The sequence below is a fragment of the Falco cherrug genome, chromosome 5 (assembly GCF_023634085.1).
Source record: "Falco cherrug isolate bFalChe1 chromosome 5, bFalChe1.pri, whole genome shotgun sequence".
NCBI lineage: Eukaryota > Metazoa > Chordata > Aves > Falconiformes > Falconidae > Falco > Falco cherrug.
Window position 1 is genome coordinate 14,885,643 of NC_073701.1, and position 25,501 is coordinate 14,911,143.

Here is a 25,501-nt window from a genome sequence, read left to right on the forward strand (position 1 = left end):
AAATATCTCTCCTAAAAGCCAACGTGCTCGCTCCCTTTTTCTCTGGCACTTCTTTCTAAACGAGGGGGAGGTTTTCTCTTTCCAGCTTAACAGGTCCATTATTATTCCTCAAAGAAATAAGAGAGAGCAAGCTTTTTTAACAAGAACTAAAGGGGACAGGTTGTAGCATTTAAGTTATTGCCTGTGTAGTAAAACTGCACCTACATAAAATATCCTAGCGGTGATCATTTAATCTGCCTGGGATCTCACTTGTTGTGAGGGACAACTCACTAGGAAACAAGTCTTGGCCCTGCCACATTGGCTTTATCTTTCCATCACAGACAGCAGCGCTTGCATGCAGGGTTGCAGGCATATAGTCCCAGGCTGCATGCAGGTGACATGTGAATGCCACTGTGATCTGGCCCTCCACACTTGCTCAAGGCAACAAAGAGGAGCTGGAATATCTGGGATGCTATTGGTGCCATAGGTTGGTGTCAGGATAACAAAAATCTTAGATCTTCTTAGTTACCTTAAGCTAATGAAAAAAAAAAACAACAACCCAACCCCTGCTTAAATTAAAGTAATGCTATGGTTTCTATGAGTGATTGTTTAAATGGGTTTAGTCAGAATGGTACAACCTTTTGGTGTAAAGAAAATCTGAGCTGCTGCTTCCACACAGAAGTCCTGCAAGATGCTTCAGGTGGGTGGATCACCTTTACTTGTGGCTACAACCAGCCTCCACTGAGGCTTAAGTCAATAATTTATGTAATTAAACTTTATTTAAATAGTTAACTTGGACTAAAAATGTCTTGTAAACTCCCTTCTGCAACTCTTCTACAACATGAAAGTTAATAATGGGTACACTCATGCACTGATATTACTCTGAACACCTCCCCTGTAGTTGCTGTGTATGTAAATGTGTGCACAAAAACAGCACTGCAGAGGAGACAAAAAAGAGCCCCCCAGAAGGTCAGTTCCTGAACTGGTCATGCTCTATGCTGAACAAGGTGGCAGTCTCCAATCAAGACCAGACCTCACACGTCCAAGGTCATAAATGCTTCTGGTTTGCTGTATTGTATCAACAGATACATTTTCCACAGAAGCTTAGATATAACCTCTTACTGCAGCGCTGCACTTTCTCCTGCTTAAGAAAATGAGCAATGCTCCTCCACCCCACCAGTATCTCCTGCTGGAACAAGGCAGACCTGGAAGCTCTGTGCACCTGAGCAGTGCATCTTTGAGACAAGCTACAGACACCCTCACACAATGAGAAAAGGCAAATCTCTGAGTTATGGGATTATGGCATTTCTTTAAAGCACACCACCAATTCATTAGCCAGCTCCTCAGCTGGTTTGAATCAGGGTAAATACTGCTGTGGCAGTATTATTTAACCTGAGTCCAAGTACTAAGATACACTGTGCAGGCAACTTTCCATAAAAACATGTGCCATGCATAACTCATGGTCAGAAGACTGTAGCTAGAAGACGTTTTGAGAGAGCAGCAGCAGCGCAGAAAGAAGCCTGGGATGAGGCTTCCCACTGGTCAATGGGTGGGCAGGGAAGGCAGAAGCATGGCTACAGCAGGCTGGCTGTAGGAGGGGAAATCAGGATCAGAAAACTGCAGAGACCAGGGTTGTTTGTTTGTTTGTTTTTTTGGTGGGGTTGCCTTCAGAATGAAGACAAAGTGTCAAATGGCTCCTGCAATGTATTGTACTCACCTATCCCACAGTGTCCAGACTGCCAAAAGAAAACTACCCACAACCAAGAAGGCACTCACAGCAACAAAAGTCAATGCAGCAGCTTAAGAAACTTCACCTCTTTGGAGAGACTACTCATTCTAAATTTGCCCAATCCTCCAAAGGAGGCAGTGGCTCCAGGACTCACTAGTCAGCTGCCTGAAATGTGGGGAATGGCACCTCCAGCACACACAGCACAGACCTTCCCCACCATTTGCTTCAGCATGAAGGTGTAAATCCCAAGAGCACAAAGTCTGATGCTTGCTGATGGCACTCCCATTCAGCCTAACAGCGTGAGTGCCAGGATGGGGAGGGTGGGGTTTATTATTCTGATTTTTGCATAATAGAAAGCCACTGCCTGTGTACTTCACTATGATCAAAACATACATTTCCCTTGAGTTGCTAGTTGTCCACCCAGACACCATTGCCTTCAGTGGGTGGGAAGCTGGCTCCCTCCAGCACTTACATACTCTCCACACCTGTTCTTTCATTGACATTTTTAAGAAGCCAAGAAGGAAAAACTACTGGGATTAAAACACTGTTTTCTGCCTGGCCAGAATCAGTTTGTCCACAAAGTTGAGGAACAATTGCAAAGTTGGGCTTGCAAGTCTCTGTCTGAATCATGACCGTTTGCTTCAACCATGGCCATGGACCTCCCAGCTTGGCGTTTCCTGGCAAAGCAGGTGGAGTGGCCCACGTCTTCATTCATGCATAGCACACAGGCAACTCTGGTTCTCTAAAGCAGTCATGACCTTTGTATGCAAACAGCATAGGTGAAAATATCACAGCATTTTTTATTTAGTGTTTGCAAATTCTCTCCTTTCCAGAGCTCGAGCTGAAGTCCATGAATAAAACCAATGCTGGGTGAATAATCACACCCTGCAAGTTTCGGGTAGGTAAAGGCAACATTTTCATTTTCAGAAGGAACTAAGTGACTTAGAGCTCATATCCTCTGGACAGTTATGGGAATAGCTAATTAAAAATAATTAACCTGATATAACTGCATCAAAATTTCCTTGAAGACACCCTCGCTCCAGAATAAACCCTCATTTTTCTGAATTAGCTTAATCCAATCTGGAAGAGTCCATTTTCAGCACAGCTTTAGTCCAGCTGCAACTCCACAGGCTGTCCATGAGGCCCTGACCCTTTCAAAGTCAGCTTGCAGCTGCCAGTTTACTAAGGTTTCTGAAATTTTTACCCAAGGTAAAGCAGTTTACAAAGAGGAACAGGCTGCAATTATGCAGTGGATCATACATGTGAAAATAAGATGGTCTGCAAAACTCCATCCCCAAAAACTTTGAGAAGCATTAGTTCACTAACCTCACCAACTATAAACACTACTCTTACATACGAAGTTGAGACTTCCCTGAGGTGCTACTGAAGAGTTATATCTCTGCAGAGTATAGGACTAAGGAGATTTTGGCTTCCAATTGTACCTGCATTCAATCAAGTACAGCTATGTTTGGAGGGCTATGGGGGGCAGCTATTCACCATCACCACTTTCTATTACTGTAGTCAAGGCTGGCATATCCTCCATGATGCAGTGGTGGCTTGACCAGCTGGGAAGTCCCCTTCATACTTCTGTCCCTCCTCCCCATCCCACAGCTCAACTCCCCCCATGCATGCACACAGCTAAATACTTCAAAGAGTTCTTCAAATAAAGGGTCAGGAAAAAGAAGGTGATCCTCAGAAATGCAGAAATATTTCAGAGTATTTCTAAATAGACACTAAATACTGGAAGAAAGAAAATTTCCAAGTAGAAGTCACAGATAAATATGCTGGTCTGGAATGTTTTCTCCACTGAAAAGCCTCCCTGTGATCTGAAAAAAAACATTCATTTTTAATTAGAAGATGAAATATGGTTCTCATGACTGTAAAAATTACAGAAAGTTATTGTGCTTATTACAACCCTGTAAAAATTAGCCCAAACCATAAAACTCTTTCTGATTCCGTATGTCTCCTTGGATTTACTGCTGATCTCACTAATGACACAGGCATCCCATCTATGTTTTCTTCACCTTTTCTTTACTATCTGCTACTCCTTCACATTTCCATGAATTTTCCCCATTTTCTTACACCAAAGAGGATCTAAATGCCTTTGACTAGAGGCTTTCCCACAGCACAACTCAGACAGTATCAGCTCCTGATTAGGCAGTCTGTGCTAGCTCAGTCAGAATGAAAACCTCGCAATGGATTTTATTTGCCCTGAGAGGGCCCCCCCTGGCTTGCAAGCTCAAGATTAAAACCCCTGTGTTTCTCAGTCCAATTGGTTCAGTCAGCATTCAGCCCTCATTTTTTGCCTGAAGCAGAAAAGGGGGGGAGAAAAGGAATTGAAGACAATGCTAGTGAAAAAATCTAAGCTATTTTAATCCAATGCAAATTCTTTGAGCTGTAATGAAATTGTATTGTTCCACTATGTTGCTGTTGGTTGCTAGTTAACGTGCACTGCCGGTGTGTGGCTGTACAGATCTTTTGGGGTTCATGGGAAAGCAAGCTCAGAAAAAGCCATGACATAAAAGTCTAATTTGCATAGTAGCAGACAGCAGCTCAGCACCGATTGCCCTCTGACCTAATAGTGTCAAGAGGTTTTACAGCATTTTAGTTTGGAGGTAAAGGAAAGTTACCAGGGAGGAAGAGACCTCCCTTGCTAGCACTGAGTGCTATGTGCCCCCTGCACACTGAACCCTGCAATTAGGCTCCTGCAGTTTGCCCTCCCCTGGTGTCAGAAAACAGCAGGCATCCTCTGGCATAAACAGTCTGAGGGCTGAGACTGGTCTGCACGGCAGAGGTGGAGGAGGGGATGTCACTGGGCAGCCAAACGGCAGCCACATACCAGTAAACTGCAGAAAAAGCCCACAGTAACAGAGCCACTACCTTGCAGAAGACCCCACCAACAAAACTGCGGCTTGGCAGTGTTTCAGTGCGGTCCCCAGCAGGGCCCAGGCAGTATCCTCACTCCACCTCAAAGGGCTGTCTTTCAGCACAGGATTGGCAGTCTTGTGTGGGGCAACACTTGCCGTGGGGTTGTGCTTTAACTCTCCCCACATCAGTTTTGACGGATTTGGTTCAAAGCCTCTTTCAAAAGCAGTTACACACACACCACACCCAGGCACAGCTGCTAACATTAGGCAAGAAACCAGCAGACATTTAAATATAGAACAGCCAGGCTTGGTGAGAGGGAAGAGCTCTGCTGGTGCATCTTGACTTCCTTGATCAGCAAGCTCTTACGCTCAATATTGCACAGAATGAAACAGCACAGGCAATCTTTTCCTTGGAAGAATATTCCCATAAACCAAAGTATGGTATGCTAGTCCTGTCAGAGTGTTTTAGTTTTGCAGGCGAAAAATAAAAAAACTTCCACAGCCCAGGATTTTCAAAACCCACCCAAGATTTCTGGTGAGTGGAAGTTCAGATGCTCAGTTTGTGACACTAATGTTACGGTCTCTCCAGGAAAGCTGAATATCAACTCCCTCCAGACCAGCCCTGTTACACCTGCCAAGATGGGCACACACTGGTGACAGGCAGAAGCTACATTGCATACATTCTTAATACAACTGATCCAACATCATTTAAGCCCTGGCTTTCCTGAGGATAAACTCCAGTTTTACAGCCTGCAGAATATCTGTGTTTCCTAAAACCAAGACAGGATACAAATCTTGACCCTCACTCTCACCTCCAATCAGGAGAAAGCCTTGCACTATTGATGAAGAAATGAAAGACCTTCCCTTTGCCCATGCAGTGCAACTGGCTCATAATCTGCAGTACTAGCCATAGCTTTAGGCAGCTGATAGCACAGACACGCGATGCCCACTTGACTTGCCACCGCAGGTAGCAGCAGCCCTGCCAGAGCCTCCAAGGCGATCTGGAGGCCACCATGTGCCACCAAACACAAGGGACAGCTCAGCAATTCCTGCACAGGGAAAAGGCAGCCCACAACAGGAAAGCACGGTTAGGCCTGAGTTCATGCAAAGGTGTGACAGGATGCCTCACAGGCACCTGCCCCAGGAACAGGCAAAGGGACAGTTGTCTGCTTGTTTGGATGAGACGTGCAGACATCTAGCTCGCTGATCAGCAATCAATTCTGGCCAGAGCTACACCTGTCCTGTATGAATTAAAAATAAACTCTTGCTCCAGCTCACTTAGAAAAATCCTCTGGCTTTAACATCAGCAGCCTGTAAGCCTGGAGCTCTCCTCTTCCCAGCGTGGCCGGTGCCTGACCTGCCCTCCATGCACACCCAGCTCCACAGCTCCCTCCTCGCAAGTGAGACCTGGAAATGCTAATCCTGCCAGCAAATGCTGTCAGCACACCACCACTAAAAGGCTTCGGGGACCATATTCTGTCACCTTTGCTCACGCCAAGGAGTACCTTACTCCCTGCTGCTTCCCATGGGGCTACTGGTCAACTGAAGTCCCAAATGGCATAAGCCAAGATGGTCCAATCTAGCCTTTAATTATCACCACCAACCAGACCTTGGGTGCAACTCAGGGTCATATAAATAGCCTGGTATTTGAGCAGAAACTCAGTCTCTTTTGTGACTGCTACACTTTCACTGTTTTGTGTGCTGCTGGCATTCAACAACTAATTCATAATGCAGACATGAAACCACAAACCGAGTGGTGAGAGGGACAGAAGATGTGATACTTTGTAAGTCTTTTTTTTCCTCAAAATTGAAATACCTTTAACAAATGTGTCTACAGTTCATTGGTATTATTCTTCCTAAAGCTGTACCACCATACAATTAAAAAACATTACAAATGATGCTTTCCAAGCTGTGACACAGGAAATGACATTTACTTTTCAAAAAGGACATAAGAATATAATTCCTAATGACTTATCTTTAAAAGTGTCACCAAAACAGTCATTAAGATGCTTTCTCAGTATCTGTGCTAAGTGATACATTCATAACAAAATGTTTGCATGGGATTTCTGTCAAACAGTAATAGAATTCAAATGTATAAACACAATAAAGGAAACAATCAGGACTTACTTTTCCCTGTCCAAAGTGCATGTGCTTGCTTGCGCGCATACATGCATGCACAGACGTATATGTATTAATGTGAGTAAACTGAACAGACTTTGTCATATCTGTATCAACAACCAGCAATATATATACTCACGCAGATAAAATTTTATTTTAACAGTTGTGTATGCCTAATTTTTTTTAAACTAAAATAAACCTAATCAACCACAAATGAGAATATCCAGATAGACACAAAGAGGTATCTGTAGCTGGACCCTGTGAAATAAGTCCTTGTCCATCACAAAGGAGAGCAGGCTGAGGCTTCTGCAGGAAAGGCTCTTTGCTATCAGCCTTCAGAGAAAGGTTAACAGCAACGGGAAAAAAGCCACTCCCGTCTTTTACTTGAACGCAAACTCCAGTACGCCTAACAGGCTAAGCAGAAGCCTGGCGTACTGCAATCTTGCCGAGCTGCGAGCAAGGCAGCCTAGCCTGCAAGCTAACAGAGCGGCTACCCACACGTTACATTGCAGCCGCGGGAGGGTGGAGAGGCTGCAGGGGAGTCAGCACATTGTGCGAGACCTTACCTGTTCCAGGTAGCGTTGGAGCAGGCCCGTCGCTGCTGGGTCCCCCGCTCATCCAAGGCTGCCTGCTCTCTCTTGCCCAGATCACTGAGGCTGGGCGAACTCATGAACTTCAACCTGCGAAGAGTCCTCATGGTCAAATGTGTGTTTGCGCGTGGCAGCTACAGATACACCATCCTGTTTACACACACACACACGCAGCTGGAGCAGCAGCAGCGGCAGCAGCAGCAGCAGCAATGCGAGCAGTTCCCTCCGTTTGCTGTTCAAAAAAGAAACTTAAAAAAAAAAGAAGAGAGAACCAGTCTCTACAGAGCACACCTCTGCCAGCAAGAAAACAAACCTTTAATCAGATCAACTCTGACGTCATCAACTGTGGTTAATAATTTCTCCAGTCCTTTCAAAAAATAAAAGTCGAATTTCTGGCTGCTGCTGCAGCACTTTCAAGGGGCCCCTTACAAGCGCAGCTGCCCCGAGTGCGAGGGCTTCCCCTCCCCCTGTCCCCAGGCACCATGGCCCGGGAATGTTGCTCAGTGCCGCGGCGGCGTGCTCCACCTGTCGTGGGAACTGCTCGGCTCCTCCAGTGGCTTGGGGGGGTCTGCTAGCATTTCTCAACCTCTCCCTCTCTCTTCGCTCACAAATGGAAATGAAACTGGAGGGCAACGGACAGGAAAAAAAAAAAAAAAAAAAACCACCACCACCCAAGCAACCAATACTGACGCACTGAGACTTTATTGGAAAGTTTCATAACTGCCTGTGCCCTGCCATGTTACGACACTGCACACACGCGCTCTCGCTCCCTCACTCATACATATACATATGCACACTCCGGCGCTCCCTCTCTCCCGTACGCACACAGCACAGCCTCATGGCTCGCCTGGGAGGCTGCTTCGCCTGAAAGTGTCACATAAGCCACAAGATGGAAAGTATTTGCAAGCAACACAACTGCAGAATGAAAAGTGCTGATTTGGGTTTTAGCATTTTGAGGAATCTTTGGTGGTGCATAGAAAAGCCGGGTGCTTTGTCTTTCTCTGCCTTTTTCTTTTTTTTTTTTTTTAATTGAGATAACAGCTGCACAACTCGAGGCATACTTAGTTTCTACAAAAGCCCCAGGTGTCTTAGCTTCAAAGGAAAAATCTTTCTCTCTCCGACTGCAGCACTGGAGCTGAAGGTATATGCTGCCACAAGACTCCAGCCCATGCTTAGCTCGCTGTCACTCACTTGTGGTTCTGTTCTAAATTCAGGAGTGCCTGGCTCATCTGCTGGGAAGTAATGTAACAAAACAGCTATTAGCTTTCTCAGAAAATAAATTGTTTGCAATAGACTGAGCCAGAGCGTAAGAACTGCTTTTCTGTTGCTACAGCACTGCTCTGCAAATAGTCTGGTAAAAGCTACGACGGCTCCTTGCAGAGTAACCTTCCACTCACGGGAAAGGGGCTGCAATATAGAACAACTTAGCCTTCCTTTTATCTCCCACTTTCTACTTACTTTTTTCATCAGTGATAGCCTATTGTCTAGATTCAGGCTATAACTGGTTTTCTTTGTGTCCAAATAATATGGCGAAGCTTACATTACAGAAGAACTGAATTTCTCACAGATGAGATCTGCCCTCAAGTACACAAACTGATTCCTCTCACTACACCCCCGAACTCAGCTAAGCTTATTGCATACAAATATTTACTTCCATAATTTATATTTGGTATTACCTCTAGTTGCAGAACTACCTAGGGAAATATATCCATTTTTGCCTTGTGCTAGTTTTAGCAGTAGTAGTTTTACCCAGCTGCTTGGATTAGCATTACTTTGATTGTCCTTCCCACACCAAAAGCCTCAAGTACACAAATAAGCATCGCAGTAGATGGCACATAACATTTCACTTCGGAAGGAACCTGCAGCTCCACATCTAACCTATGTACAAAGGCATTGCCATCCCCGGTCTCTTTCAGATGTTTAAATCCTTCAAACAAATGAACAACAATCCACTATGTACACAGCAGCAAAAGGAAAACAAACACAACAATATATGGCTGTATTCTAAGGAATGAGATGGCTTCTACAGCATACAAATCAGTGACCAAAAATAGATACAGCAGAACACTGCTTTGTTCAAATCAGATGAAGGGCACTGAATTTCTGTGGATAATACAGCCTGGGAGAGCAGGAGAGCAGGACTCAGTCTGAGCTTCTGCTGAGAACTCAGATAAACATGCATCTACCCTGTTAAGTCAAACAACTAGTTAGATAAACCTGTAGCAATATAATTCCATCTAATTTCATCTTCCACCTAGTTCACTTGCCTTTCTGCTTCTCACTTGCTGTGAATTTGATAGGCCTTGCAAAACATTATTATACTGGATTAAACCCTTGGAATTTTTAACTCTTTGATCCCTCAGCAGCATTGGAGACTTTACAAACTGTACCCTGATGTTGCCAGTATGTCAGCAGCTAAATAATAATGTTTCATCTGCTTTTTTCCTAAAATCCTCAACTAGCTAACTGACTGAACCCAAGGAGCTGCTTTGTCAACCCTGGATATGCCAGACAATGCTGCAAAAAGCAGTACTAAGCTTCCTTATAAAACGCCAAATCCCAAGAGGAAAAATTAAAAAAAATAAAAAAAGAAAAAAGGACCTCTTTTCATCTGTATATTGAAATATTACACCTATAGAAGTCAGACTGGTTTTATGCCACCCCATCAATCTCAGTAACCAGTAGTAGATTCAGAGGCGACACATGCACATAACACATGGGAGAGGCAGCATTCCAGTTTCCTGAAAAAATCTGGATTGAGGTAACAGAGCACAGGCTTTCTATATTCTTCTTCCTTCCTACAATTCCACCTGATGAAATGTGGATTTATGATAAAACAAATAATTTTCAAGAAGGGTTACCTCCACCCATAATTAGAGAGTAATACTTCACATTTACATTGTGCTGCGCGTCCATGGACATCCTTGACTTCACGGCATTCATTAACTCAGCCTGAGCAGCTCTTGGGTATGAAGGTAAAGGATACAATCCACACTTCAGCATTAAGAGTGAAGAAGAGAAAGGTGGTGTGACTTGCCCAGGCCACCCCATGAGCAGGTAGCAGAGATGTCAAGAGATCCCAGGACTTCTACCTCCTGTTCCAGCACGCTATCAAGGGGATGCTGCAGGCACTGGGTAGCTGGGGACTCCTTGGGCCCAGGCAGCCAGAGGGCAATGCAGAAGACAGAGCTCCTCGCCAGGGCTTGAGATGCGGCTGTTCCTCTGTAGCCACTTGTGAAGAGAGTTGTCGCAATACAGCACTGCTTCAAGATCAAGAAGCTAAGTGGCAAAGACCGCTCGCTATTGGTCATGGAGAGGGATAAGAGCACTGACCGGACTAATTGGGAAGGAGGGGAGGACAGGGGATTGGTGGGAGCCCTCCTGTAGGCTCAGTAAGGAGCACTACAAGCTTCTTAAATAGAACTGCACTCAGCACATTTACAGAGCTGAGACTGTGAAGTACTGTTACGTTAATTCATTTAATCCCAGCATGCCATACACAGTGCTAATTCCACTATTTCACTCACACGAAACCTGCATCTCAAAGGTTAAGTGATTTAATCAAAGCCACATAACCACCTCAGTGTGGAAGGCACATCCAGCCCTAGCTCCTGCTCCCTCCCTTCCCCTCCAACATCTCCTCTCATAAAAACAGGCCTGTCTCTACTGGAAGCCATTCTTTCATCCGTGGGGCCCACATCCTGCAGGTGACTACACAGCAAGTCCTGGAGCTGCCACAGTGCCGGAGACATAGGGGAATTCTGCTCACCTGGACTTACTTGCTATCTTGAGGCCTCAAACAATGTATGGTACATGAATATAGGCTGACAGCCCAGGAGGATTTATGCTGTTATTACAAGACAACGTTGGCATACAGCTCCAGGACCTCGTAGCAAGCACAGCTTTTCAAATAATGACCAAGCGTAACTATGTAGTTACCTCCTGGTATGCCTGTAACACCTACAACATTCCCAACTGGAATCTGTGGTTTAAAGACTGTCTCTAGCAAATGTGAAAAAAATATCCAGGCAGACCTCCCCAAGCATACACTTAGTTTCAAAAGAATAAGATTTGCTAAAAAAAAAAAAAAAGGAAAAAAGGACATCCTACATTTTATTTATGCAATGCTATATGAATTTTCACAGTACAATTGTATTGTCTTCTTACAAGTTTCTTTTTGACCGTGATGAGAGGGGAAAGGCAGCAAAAAGCAACGTTCATGAACAGGAACTTTAAGAAATTCACAGTATATGAAATTTATAATAAAGCTGCCAATGCTGTGACTGCTAGGGTCAGTGCATCTTCGGCGACACTGTTCTGCTACTGCAATGACAGGTTAACACTGCAGCGATATTGGTGCCAGTGGGAGGCTATAATCAGCAAGAGAATTTGCTATCTCAGCTTTATTCACCAGAGCTCTGCCATGTAAAAACCAATTCAATAAATAGAAATTTTAATTGGGGGGTGGGGGGGAGGGAAAAAAAAAAGCCTGATACTTTACTTTATCTCCCCTCCTCTTTTGGAGAAGAAAGCAGAAATCCCTATGGAAGTGCTGAATGGTGTAAGCTCTGTAAGTGAAGAACAAAGAGGTAAAGTGTATCTATGGCTGAAAGGAGTTAAAAACCTCCCTAGACAAATGCACTTTAGTTTTTCACCACACCACAAAACTTACGGCATGCCTCAACACATGCCAAAGCTCAGGAATTAGTCTTCTGAAAAACCACACTTCTTAAAGGCGCAGCACGTCCTGCTGCGCCAGCAGAGGAGGGGCAAGACGGAAAGGAAGGAGAGGTGACTATCAGGAAAAAAATAAAAAGAGTGGAGGGGGAAATGAAGTTGCAATCCTTATGACTCATCAATTCCTTTGCTACAATATGCACATAAAGCTCCTTTATCATCAGAAAACAAAGAATAAAGAGAATAAAGTATGAAACCAAACAGGCCCTGTTTACACCCTTCTCCCTCCATCTCACTGACTCTGCAACCTCTGGAGATAAAGGCACTCTCAAGGACAGTTTCTGCCTGTTGTTTATTGAGGCTGGTCACAGGACAGACTTGGGTTTGTTAGTCCTTTGCTTAATTTCTCTCCTCACCACAGCCAAGCACTGATTATTAAGAGGGGATCAGGGCTTACTGGGCCATTTATCAAACCTCCGAAACACCTCCGTGTACTCCTATACTTCTGCATTCTGAGACCAGTCATGCCCACATGACCGCAGTTGCCCCCCTTTAGACAGAGATGGGTTTTCTGCTCCTTCAGCTGCACGTAGGACTCACACATGGCATTTCATCTTTTATGCTGTGAAAAAGAAGAAATGTCCAACACAGTATCTCCTTCCTAAGCAAGCAGAAGGTGACACCTAAGAAGAGTCCTTTGACTACTTCTAGAAAGGGATGCTCTGCCCCCCTCACCATTTCTGCTTTAACACCTACAAGCACAGTCCACCCTACAAAGCTTCAGACCCCACGCGCAAACAGCCACGGCTGCTGCAGTCCCACTGCCTGCCTTGGAGATACACCGGCTTGCACCAAACATGGACACCTGCAATCACTGCAGCCTGCGGAGGATCAGAGCCAATTTCCTGGACCTTCCCTTCCCAGTGTTGTTCAATGTGAGGCACAGCAACATGAATGTGCCTAGGAGACTTTCTCAGTAGAGACACCTGCACCTGAGCAAAGGAACATCCACACTGCAGCAACCACCCCTGTCTAGTTTCTTTTCACAGTTTTCTGCTGGATGACATTTCTTACCTGTTCACTGACTGTTTGAGCTTCTCAGTCTCCCCACCTTGCTCCCTTCCTGCCTCTCTGTCACTCTTTGCTCTTGTGCTCCCTCTTCATTTTTTGTCTTTCTTGGTTAGCCAATTCTTCCTCAGGCAAAGTTTTTAAATATAAAGAAAAAGGCAAGGAAAAAGAAAAAGGAGACTAAAACACTGGTACTTAGAAGGTGTTTGCAAACCACTCTTCAGCTGGCTCTAAGGGAATCAAATCTTTGTCCTGCCTGTTTGGACTGTGAGCTCTTCTTTATCTCTTCTTTACCCTTTTCACTTGGTGTTTCTACTCCAGCTAGCAAAACAGTGCCCTGAGCTCAGAATAAGTCCCTAGTCACCAGCCTAATCTAACAGAGGTCATGAATCTAGCAATACCTGTAAGGAAACCTCTGCTCAAAGCATCCATGAAATCCCATCCCCTTTGCCAGCAGCAGTTTTTGGTTTACAGAGCAGAACAATGTAAGCAGTTCTTAAAATACAGTAGATAGCTAAATTGTTTATCCTTGTTCTTCAGGAGATAGGAATTAGGGGAGAATTAGGATAGGAATAGGCCTGTGATGCCTCCACCCAAAATATCAGGCTTTCCATCAAACTGCAATTCCCCTAGCTTGCAGTATCGTTCCTCATTATCTCTTTATAGGTTCTGGGAATTAAAGATAGTGCAGTGATCTGAATAAGCATGATCGTTATGTTGGAGGAGGTGAGGAGCAATGCTCTGGATTATAGGACCTGCAGCATTACCACTTTCCATTCACATCACCTCCAGGGAAGGAGGTGGGTTTCTTAGCATCAGACATGCCTGTTCCAGGTTTCACTGTTGCTCACTCACCAAATTCACAACTCATTGCAACCAGTGCATACTTCAAGGCAAGCCCACAACTTTGCTGTTACATGGAAGTCAAACCTGTAACTGTGAATTAGAAAGTAAGGTCTCAAGAGTTCTGATCAATAAGGAAATCAAATGTTTAAAATACTTTGTGCTCTTATTACAAGATCATGAGATAGTGGAAAATTAATCTTGTGAAGTAACTTGAGTGCATAATGCATACAATTTTTTTCCTTCCTGAGCTCTATGTGAATTCCTTTCTAAATTGCCTATCTTGCATAATTTTAATTGGATCCCAGAACACCATGACCTTGATGCAGCAGCTACAGTATTTCAGTGCTGTCTTCTGCAGTTACATATGGTACAGTGCCTTCCAAATCTGTGAACCCTGGGAGATCGGAATTGTGTGCTGCGCAGTGCTATTTTTCTTACATCCAAACATTTCTGTTTCAAGGTCTTCCAAGAAGGCTCTGATTGCCTTGGAAGGTCACCAAGACAAAGAACCCACTTCAGTAACTAGCTGAGTTTCTAATAAACTGCACTGGTGGCCAGCTGTTAGTTACGAGTGATATCCTGGCTTTACTCTCAAAGCCAGGATATCGTTTGTGTGATATTCTCTCCAAGAATGTGAGCACGGCTGGAAACATGAACCATGCCTTGAGATTACTGCCACCTCTTGTGCATGTCAGGGAGGTCACCAGTACTGAGCAATGCAAGAAACAGCTCTGCAAATTTGAGGGATCTTCTGACTCTGGTGGTGCTATGCTGCTGTTACCCAAATGCTCTCTGGAATACATCTTGTAGTCCTGTAAAAGTCACAAAAGCTTGGCCTTCAATACAAATAGAGGCTTTCAGAAAATTTATTGTTCTCCCTTTGCATCACAAGGATACTCTTCTGAATGGAAAAATCACCAGAGAGATTTTAAAGGTAATCCAAAATTCCAACATCTAGCTGTGTAGTTGGACTCTGTAGCATTCAGCATGGTGGAACTTTCATTAGGAACTTAAAAATGGGGACCTTTTCTCATCTTTTCATACACACATGCTGAGACAGTCCCTGCAGACTGAGGTACTAGGCAGTGGAAACAGGAAGGGTAAAAAAGGCCTTCATCACATAAATTATTGTACACTTGTATTATGAAGATTTTAAGTTTTCATTTCACCAGTTCAGCTGGTCCAGCACTATGACCTCCCAGTATGCATCGTATCAGTGTTTTCTCAGGATGCTCTTGGAAATAACACATCTCAAAGGGCTGACTGCTGGAGTTTTTAGACTCCGCAGCAAGGTTTGGAAAAAATCCTTTCACTCTCACGCAAGCTCATCAGCCAGTCTCAATCTTCAATCAGACATCAACATGACATCACCATTTGAGTTATCACCTGGAAGGAATGCCTCATTATCAAGGAGGTAAGGCACATTCCATTACATTTCCTTCCAGAAAACATTTTTTTTTTCACCACAAGGTAGCAACAACTAGATAACCAGTAGATACTCCTCCCTCTCTGAAGTCAGCATAAACACCAGCCTCCTCAAGCTACTGAGGCATGCAATGGAAGAACAGTGGTGTCATTCCAAAGGTTTGTGCATCTTCAGCAGCTTTGTGGTACTTTTCCTGTTGCTCTTTCCTGATGAGTCCTGCTGCTCCAGCTTTCTTGTTCACCAGGCTTCCCTTAGTCATTTCAAATGATCTGTTCTCCAAACTTAGGCTATATTAACTTTTCATTGCAAAGCAATTCAAGCTCTCTAAACAAGTGGAAAACTAAAATTCCTTTCTCATCTCCCCTCAGAAAACTGCTGGGACCATAAAAGTTTTAAGCTTCATGGTATCAGGGGCTGTTAGCCCTCCAAGATCTTTCAGGCTTGCTGCTCTAGGGCCAGCAGTTTGAAAGCCCATGCAGATTAAGTTCCCCCACTCCAAACCAGAAAGGTAAGGACTTATCTTGAGCAAGGCTCCCAGATGCTCCCCTGGACCACTGGGATCCTGCTACCAAAAGCCCTGGGCCATTATTTCTAGAACGCATGGCTCCTTCATAGAGAAAGCCATAGGCCAAGTAGCACCAGGCATGCAGCCAGCACTTGCTTGAATTGCTTCCTGCAGAGCATACTCCATTTGGGGAACGTCACTGATAAAAATAAATAAATTTAAAACCTCTCATGAGTGTGGAAAACTGGAATGTGGTGAACTCCACGCTCAAATCTCTGTCTCAAGACCTTTTAATATACTTTGGTCTTCATAAATAGGGTAGTACTAAACTTCACGAACTTAACATTTGCATGGTGAAACAGGGTAATCGCTGAGAGGAGCATCACAGGATGACAAAGCTCGGCCTCATGGAGAAACTGCTGCCTTTGCTCACCCTGACTCAAAATCTGGCAAACTTTGTGTCAGCCTACTTTTTTTTTTTTTTTTTTTTTTTTTAATTTCAAGCCCATCTGAGCCCCATGGCAGGTATCAGCCTTATGACACCTGAAGAGGTGAGGTGATGAGGATGCCTGCGAGGGCAGCCAGGCCATGCTGGGCCTGTGTCCTCCTCAGCAGCATGGGGGCTGCTGCAGCTGTGCTGAATACCCACACCCACCGGCTGCGTGTGGAGAAAGCCCTGAAAACAGCCACGTAACACACAAAAAAACCAGTGAAAAATGCACCATAACATCTGTGAAGGCATGCTCTCGGGCACGTTGCTTTTAACTAGAGTTTAACTTTTTGACAGAGCCCCTCACAACCTGTTACAGCCTCCTCTGGGTGGGATGCACATTAGCATGGCCACGCTGAGGAGAGGCTGCCAAGGAAGTGGTGTCACTGCTGCTTGCCAGCGGCAACAGATCCCTCCTCGTGGGCCGCACTGCGCCCCGAGTCCTGACAGCGGCAACGGGGCAGGGCTGGGGCTGCCGGCCGCCACTGCGACCCCTGCCAGCCGGGTGGCCCCACCGGCCTTGGTGGAGGCGACACAAAATGGCAGCCAGGGCGGCCCGCCGAGACCCTGAACGCCTGACAGCTTGGCCAGAGGCCCCATGCCTGAAACAGCTTAACTCCTGCAAACATTTATAAATTGACCACTGTTCTATCTTGTGTGGGTTTTTTTATATGACACGTCAATCTTCTGGTTTTCCAGATAGCATGAAAGGGGCAGCAACAGCAGGGCACACACAGCAGGCCCAGTTACCTCAGGCAGCGTGCAGGGGCAGCGGTGTGTCACCCCCTGTCCAGAGGGTGACAAAAATCTGAGGCCAGTTCCCCTCCCTGGTGGGAGATGCTTCCCGCGGCACACCCTCCATCCTGGGCAAGCCAACAGAACCTCCTCCCCTCCCACTTTTGCTCTGTTCTTCACAGCCCAGCATCGAGTAGGGGGCAAACCACCACTGCATGTTTAAGTGCTGCTTTTCTTGTTTCCCCCCTTTCGAGCCGTGGCCACCACAAGCAGTGGTGATGAGGTGGGTCGGAGCGGCAAGGCGCACCGGCAGCTTCCAACCAGCCAGGGCATCTGGGCATCTCCAGGCGGCTGCAGGGGGTCCCCCACCACGCTCTGGCACACACCCAAAAAGCAGCCGTGGTACCTTAAGTCTTCTAGTTTTGCTGTTCATCTGCTTTTCACCAGGACACACATCCATAAAGCTTTAGTCCCTGCTCTGATATTTTGGTGCCTACAAATTTGTAAGGCACTGATGAAAAGATAGACACACACTTTTTTTTTTTCTTCCCATTCCCCCACCCACCCCCCAGACTCAGAAAGGTCAGATTCAGAATTAATTTTGTCCTGTGTAATGTTTTGGCTTGGTTCATATTTATTCCAAGTGAGTTCACCCATTTCTGCTGCAGAAGTAAAAGGTCATGAAACCAGTGAATTCTCCCTCTCCTAAAAGGGGCGAATCCCTTCTAGGGAGTGAATCACCAGTGAAGTGTACAAAAAAAAAGAAAATGCAGAAATATATTCTGTGGGACTGTTATCACAGCCGGGTGCAGTTATAAAATGCATAAGGGCACTCTGGCTGCCATTTGCTTGCATCAATTTTTAAGCCGTTTGTTTAATTTGATTGATAAACACAGGGGAAAAAAGTAAAACAAAACTTTTACCTTTCTGCTAAGGGAAAAAAAAAAAAAAAAAAAGCAGCCATCTTGCTTTCTGCATTATTTGGCTATGCAGCAGTAGAAGCCAACTATGCACAAAGATTTGGCCAGACTGGGAAAAGGGAGGAGGACAGGGAAGGGAGCCTTGAATCACTTTATACGTTAAATAAATTGAAAACAATCCTGGCTCTCAGCTAATACTCAGCATGTTAAAAAGGAGGTATGTGCATGTGTATATATGTGCGTGTCATTATGTTAGTTTTGTCATCTGTTTTAGAGATTGACTCCAACAGAGAGTTTTGGATCCAGATTTGAATACTCTGAGCAAGGAGAGTATCCAGAACTGAACTTTTGATTCAGACTGGCATAAAGATAAATGGCTTTTTGTATCCGTGTTTATGGTTCATTGACTCCATTTGGGTTTCCTTGGTTTGTTTAGTATAAGAATTGCATGTGTCATATGAAACGTAAACACATCTAAACTTACTCTGCTGAAATAAAATAGAAAATTTCAATGATTGCTTACTGTAGTGTATTGCTTCCTACCTAATGCTTTCAACAGAAAATATTCTCGGTTCAAATATTCTGAACCATTTTGTTTTAAAGGCAAAAGGCTTTTCAACTCTATTGTTGGCATGCAGTAGTGTTAAAAAAAAAAACCAAAAACAGGAGCCTTAATTTCTAGAGGCTGAATCCTTAATATCGTATAACTGTCCCTATGAAGGGACTAAACTTTTATAGCCAAAACCAAAGGCATCCAAAATTATTAGATACTTTGTTAAATCCTAGTAAAGAGGCTTAATGAAAACATGACCAGGACCCACTTGCATTTCACATGTTTTCTTACAGCTTTATCAAGAAGTTCTATCTAGTCATCAATATTAGGTGCTGGAACAGTTAAAAGTCCCATTTAAGTTCAAATGCGGAACACAAGTTCTAAAGAAATAATAAAATTTGAAAAAAAATCCATTTTCAAGCCCACATCATGATTTTTTGTGCTAGGCATATGACTTTTAAAGGCCTTATTTTGTTAATCCTTATTATTTAACTTTTGGAAGATTATTCAGACCTCAGTGAGGTGACCTGTCCTCCTTTTCTCAGCTCTGTGAAAGTTGTTTGGGTTGCAGTTGTGTGGAGTTGGGGGTAAAAAAAAAAAGAGAGGAATGAAAGACACTATTTTCTCCTTCCTTTACTTAAAACAAATTTAAATGTAATAAATGTAAGACTTAAGTTGTCAAATAGTTGAGTTATTTTACATACAGTTAGATAGGTAGATCTATACATAGAATACTTATGTTTTTATCTACACTTTACTATTGTCTGCATTCTACTGAGATGGTAAATAAGTAACAGGAAGAAGACTGGAAATAACATCTGAAATAATTCCTTCCTTTTGATTAAATTCTCTGTAACAGCTTGAAAAGGGACAAGACACTCTTGATCACAGTGACAGTAACATAGTGACCTTGGAGGTCAGAGCTGGAAGGTGCAATTAAGACACTCTTGTGATAAAGTTCAGTCACGCTACCTTGGCCTTCCGTTTTTTGAGCTCATTCAGCACTACTAGGAAATGAGGTAAGAAACATCAGGAGTGGGATATGTATGTCTCACAAGTGGAGATGTACAGGAAAATCCAGACCTCATTCTGTAGTTGCTGGAGAAAACTGGGCATATATATCCAGGGTGCACCTCATCACATCCTATAAAAGGTATTTAAAGATGGTCAGGAAAGTCGTGCTGGGGATGTGCCTGTTCTCTCCACCAACTATAAAGAGAGCATAATGTGAGTAGTTCAGATGTGGATACGGTATTCCAAGCTTTAAGTACCTAAAATTACACGAGATGAATGTCATCCCCAGTCTGTTATTGCCTGATTGATCATGATACAAGTGTAAATAATCTGGCATCCTACTAATGAATGTTTAATTTCCTCAAGTACATGCTCTGACCCTAAATGAAGAGACCTTTGGGAGCTATCTTTGGTTCATAAACTCAGCTGGTATTTCAGATAGGGAGATATTTAATTAGGAATATTTCTAGGAAAGTCTGCTGCTGACCAAACTGAGAGAAAAGGACAAAGTTCGCACTCTTTGTGGGACAGCTTCAACAGAGAGGCAAATGGGATTTCCTAGTTAAGAGCATCTCCTGACTAGGGAATCCACTGAAATTTTAGGAAAGTGTTTTGCTGAGAGTAACACCCACTCCAGCAGTGGACAAAGAGAATTAATAAATAAAAATACTGTCAGGTTCTCCTCTTTGTATTGGAGAAGGAAAAAAAAAAAGGGAGGAAACAGTTAAAACTTTGCCAGGAACTTCTCATAATACTAATTATGAGAAGACTGAGTGCTTATCAGCTGTGACAGTAAACACTGCTAACCTCCATTATTATCTCAACACTCTGCTACTGACTTCTGTCTCCTTGTGAGCTCAGCAAACATACTACCTGGCTGCTCTGATGAGGCTCCTGCCATCCCAAGGCTTCTGCATATACTGGGTTTGAAACCTGTGACATTTCCATGGCATAATATGGGACATCCAGATGGTAAAAACTATGTGCAGCCATTTAAAAAGACCATGGCCTGCAGATGTAAACTAGTGGGGGCCTGAAACCTTCAATATGTGTTTTCTACAGACCTTGTTACAGTAGGACCAGACTCCTAAGACCTTTAAATTATATCATACCACAATGAATAGCAAATAATAAATGTAACTGTGAAAATATGCACACTGTTGGAATATAAAGCTTGAACACAATAAAACTGTAAGCATCACTTAAAGTCTATTATAGTACCAGCAAGTTACGGCTTTTGCAATGAAAAAAACCCCAAGTGGTTATAAAATGCTGGGTTTGCAGCAGGCAGGCAGCGTTTTTTCATAAGGCATTGGTATTCCCAGTCAGCAAACACTGTCAGGGTGGTGGCAAGTTGCTCCAGGCATAATGTTTAATAATGCCTTCTTGTGTGGTGGGAACTCTGATCTGACTGTCCATCATAGTAAGGTTACGGATTACATAGTAACCTATAAACAGTTTACAATGGGATGGTTTGGAAATGCTCTGCTAAAAACAGAAGGCATGCACATGTGTGTCTGTTTACTCTGAGGGGCAGTTATTTAGCATACCAACAATAAAAAGTTTAACAATGAACAAAACAAAGATGGAATATTCACAGTGAACTTTTCAAAATATTTCAGGGAAGCATTAGAGCAGCTTTTAGTTCTGCTGACAATGGCTGAATCCTCCTAGCAGCTGTATTTGGAGTTGGTGCTGACAGAACTCATGTTTGGTAATAGGTTAGTTGGGAGACGGCTAACTTAGTTAACAGCAGACATGGGTATTTGTTTTAGAGAAGGTTGCAAAGTTCAGGAGCAGAGATTTCTAGGGTATGCTTGAAGACGTGGGCAGAGGTAGCAGGGATTTCCTGAGTTATACCCTAATTCTTCCCTCCAGTTTTCCAGAGGAATCACTTATAAGGAGAAAAGCGATGCCCATACCCAAACGCCTCATGACCTGCAACAACCAAGTTCCCATGGTGCAATACCCCCCCCCCCCCCCCCCCCCCTCTGCTGATACTGCTCGCTTCTTAGGGAATCCAGAGAGGCAGTAGCTAACACCACCCTGGAAATCCTTAGGGAAAAAAGTACAGCACAAGTAAAAATTAGTTCTCTCACTTTTAAACATCTGTGCCCAGCCTACAGACCAAGCTAAATTCTGCTGCAGGTCACAGCCTTGCACTGGATTATGGTGCAAGGCGCTGGTGGGAGCTGCAGATTAGAGGGGACCATTTACCCCTGCAGCCTGAGATCAAACCATGTAACCACTGTAGCAAAATCCAGCTCCACTGCAATGAAGTAGCATGGACTAGGCATTCCCATCATTTACTGCTTGATACAAACTGGAAAGAAAGCACGCATTACTACCAAGTAAATCACAATGTACGTTTTCAAGAGTAAACTCTTCAGAAAACACCTCTTTGCTTAAAACCACAGGAAAAAAAAAAAGTTGAAGCCATGGCAGAAGTTCGATTCTGCAGCTTAGCAACAAAGTAAATAAATCTTTAAGAGAAAATAAGTCTCTTAATACATTCAGAAATAAAATTATTTTGGAGGAGGAAACTGACAACTGTTTTCTGAGAAAATTTCTAAGTTGCTTTGAATAAATAAGAACTACTACATGTGATGATGTTTAAAAAAAAAACAGAACACTGAAGACAGGTTAAGGACATTTACTTTCCTTTCACATAAATGCAGACACACACCCCCATACACACACTCCTTTAATGACTAGCATGTACAGAAAGTGATTTCAAGAAATGTGTAAAAATCTCCTCCTGCCTAAAACCCTTGACTCTCAAACACAGATCCAATTATAGCAATGAATTTTAAGGAACTCTAGAGGTTGTGCCAAGCACCTCTGCAGAAACAGCTGCAGCTGTCTAAGATACTACTACCGCTCAGCTGTTCAGGGCTGCTGCTTGCCACACCCACATATACATCAATCAGACATAAAACATTAGAGAATTCCTTGTATGCTTCAATGCACAGTCAGCTTGGGCAGCTTAATCTGTTTCTGCAACCGTCCTCTGACTGTGATCTTGGTGAACAGTATCTGAACCCTTTCATTCAGCTCGAGGTCGCTGTGATGGGTAACACCCGAGCTTTGGCATCACCCACTCTGGCTCTCTACTTCAGGGCTTTTTTCCCCCCCAAGGACATGAAGTTATTTAGAGGCTCCTCTCAGAGTGCAGAAAATTCAAGCAATTTTCTGTATTGCTTGCTCACAACCCTGATTCAGCTGTAAATAGATTCACAGCTGAAAGTTCATGCATACCATTTTTTAAGCTGCACTAAAGCTAGAGGGGTATAGACTGACATGAACTGATGTTAAGAATCTCAAAGTACTACAGCATTATTCAGATATTTTTCTATGGTAGGAAATACAGTGGGTTCCGTGGGAAATTTTGGAAGACGTTAAACCTAGTGAGTCCAACAAAACTAACTCTCTGGGTATCTGAAATTGGAAACATTTTCCAGTTGCAAATAGTGTTGCAGAAACAGGTGCTTACCTGCTAAAGTGAGATGAAAACAGGACTGAATAGCAAACAGGGAACACTCTGCAACAGGTTTCCGAGTCACATGAAAATTCTTGACAGATGATACAAGTTGGTTGAAAAAAGCCCCTTGCAAAAAAGGCAGCTCTGCAACAAAAGATGGACAAGTAGTAATATTGCAAATACTGCTCTTCTAGGAATTGTTTCTCAAGAGTGCACCAATAAGCCTACACATGAAATGCAGAAGTAAGTGCAATAATCAGTGCCATTCCACCTCATCACTGACAGAACGGAATGTTTCTTCTTGCACTTTTATTATCTTTGAGGGGACAGACTTATTGACACCAACACTAAGAGCTACACTCACACTAAGGAGGGTAAGAGTCTCCATGAGCACACACTGTGCAAGTGGTTCTGTGTTCCAGCACTTAAGAGGTGACAGAAAAAGGTTTGAAATATGCTGCATGATCTGCGGTCATCACCTTTGGAGAGCAGCTGTCCTATAAGGCCCAGAAAAGCCCTAAATGCATCATTCAGAAATACTCGACATTCCTTTTTAGGCCTTCAAATTATGGCTGTAATTATCATTGCCTGTTCCAAGCTGGTCTTGAAGTGCCTCCCTGAGATGACTATTAACACAATAAACCACCCCAGAGTGGGTATCTCGGTGCAGCACAGAATTTACCATTGTGTGACTTCTAACTCCAATACAAACATCTTCATAATTTAAAGATAATTCTTTTTTAATCACTGGTCAATAAGTATAAAACACTAAAAAACTTATTATAAAAAAATATAAATACACATACATACACACACATATCCGCATCCATATTCTGAGTACAGTTCTTCATGCCTTGCACTTTGCATAGTCATTAGTACCAGCTCTAACACATTGCTAATTTTCACTAGGAATATATAGACGTCCTTTTTGGCTCAGTTTATCCCGGGTACAAACTGCTTTTGCTTTTGTTTTGTGGCATTTCATAGCCATTTTGCAAGCACGTAAATAACTGCATGTGATTAAAAATACTTCCTTTAAGGTTAATCTTGCCTGCATTCGAGAACTAAATAGTCCCCTTATACTCCCACCTTTTGTCTGCTCTATGGGTGCCGGCTTCATTCTGGTACCACTTACTTTAGTCAAAACAAGAGGTGTTAGTTTAAGTAACAGTGTTCTGCAAAGACAGTGCATTTTGACTGCAATGCGTTAAGAAGCACACACATAAGCAGCTCAGCAGACAGCCTGCAGAATGGCAGAAATTACCCGCAGTTTGTAGGCTACAGAGCCATGAACTGTTATGTTGAGTACCTGGGTGCAAGGCAGGGGAAGGAACCTTCTCAGTGACGTGTGTGCATCTGTGAGATGACACAAGTAAATTTGCAGTGAGGGATGTATAGCAAAACCACAAGATATGAGCATAGTACACTGGATACAAACATGCTATACCAACAAAAACTCCTGTGGACACAGCTAGGCATTGGACTAGTATATGAAAAACTGCTCTAAGCAAAGCAAGTTATATCAGACTAGCGCTTCTTTGATACAGCTGGGTTTCTATTAGGAGTGTCTGCCAAAACTGCTGGAGTAGTCAGGACACTGAGGTCTTCCAAAAGCTACGACCAACTGATCTCAGCTGGAGTGGATACTACCAAATCATGTATCCAAAATAATAGGTCTTGTCATGAATGTTGGCTTTGTTTCCCTCCCTGCTTAAAAGGCAAACTGAAGAAGATTCTTAATCTTCTAATTTAAAGTATATGAGAAATCCCACTGCGTTTAGACAGATCTGATGGACAGGAAGTGTAATAATAGCCATTTGGTTCTCAAAAGCTTAGATGCTTATGGGTACGAAAAGAGTATTTTGCATGGAGATCCTGCTTTGACATTTCTATGCTAGCAGATAAAAAAAATAATCCTCCATTTTGCCTGTAATCTGTGATAATTTGATTAGCTGAGATAATAAACCAACATCATAGCACTATTCTTCAGGATCTGATGGGGTTATTTCAGAATAAAACTCCACTGCCTTTTTTATTTAAATCGACCTAACTTTGATGATCAAAGCTCAGCTATTCCATCAATGCATGCATGAAGTATAGATTATTATTTTTTAAAAACTTGTGAATTACATTTATCTTGCTTTCATCTAATATCTTGTATATCTTAAACTATTTATAGGTTCAGGGGAAAGAGAAAAAAGAGAATGCCTGGGAAAAAAACAACCCATGATGCTGTTGTACAGAAGTTCCAGGAGACTGTAATTAAGCATATTCCTCACACCAGCTGAGCAATCAGTATGTTATTTTGGCAGGTAAAGCAAATCAAAAATTCATACAGCCTTTTGTTATCAAGTATTGATGCCATGCCTTAAACCAGACATTTCCCAGAGGCAGAATTTCAGAACTGCTTTACAGTTTTCTCAGGCTCATACTACTTACCCAATCCCTCCACCTTGCTATAGGGAAAGCAGCGATACAAGTCTCTGAGGAGAATCACTATGAA

General features: G+C 43.3%; 1 protein-coding gene across 10 annotated transcripts in view; it reads right to left on the reverse strand.

The window, feature by feature from the left end:
• The window catches only part of PRR5 (proline rich 5), a 94,204-nt gene that overhangs the window by 47,373 nt on the left and 21,330 nt on the right, over nucleotides 1-25,501 (reverse strand). For 3 of the 10 annotated variants that reach the window (XM_055711111.1, XM_055711113.1, XM_055711108.1), the window contains exons 2-3: nucleotides 23,011-23,142; nucleotides 7,260-7,373 (exon numbers count right to left, since the gene is read on the reverse strand). In XM_055711111.1, coding sequence (XP_055567086.1) covers nucleotides 7,260-7,363 — 104 coding nt within the window. In that variant the 5' untranslated portion in view covers nucleotides 7,364-7,373; nucleotides 23,011-23,142. The other 7 variants (XM_055711116.1, XM_027805546.2, XM_027805545.2 and 4 more) reach the window with 6 other exon arrangements.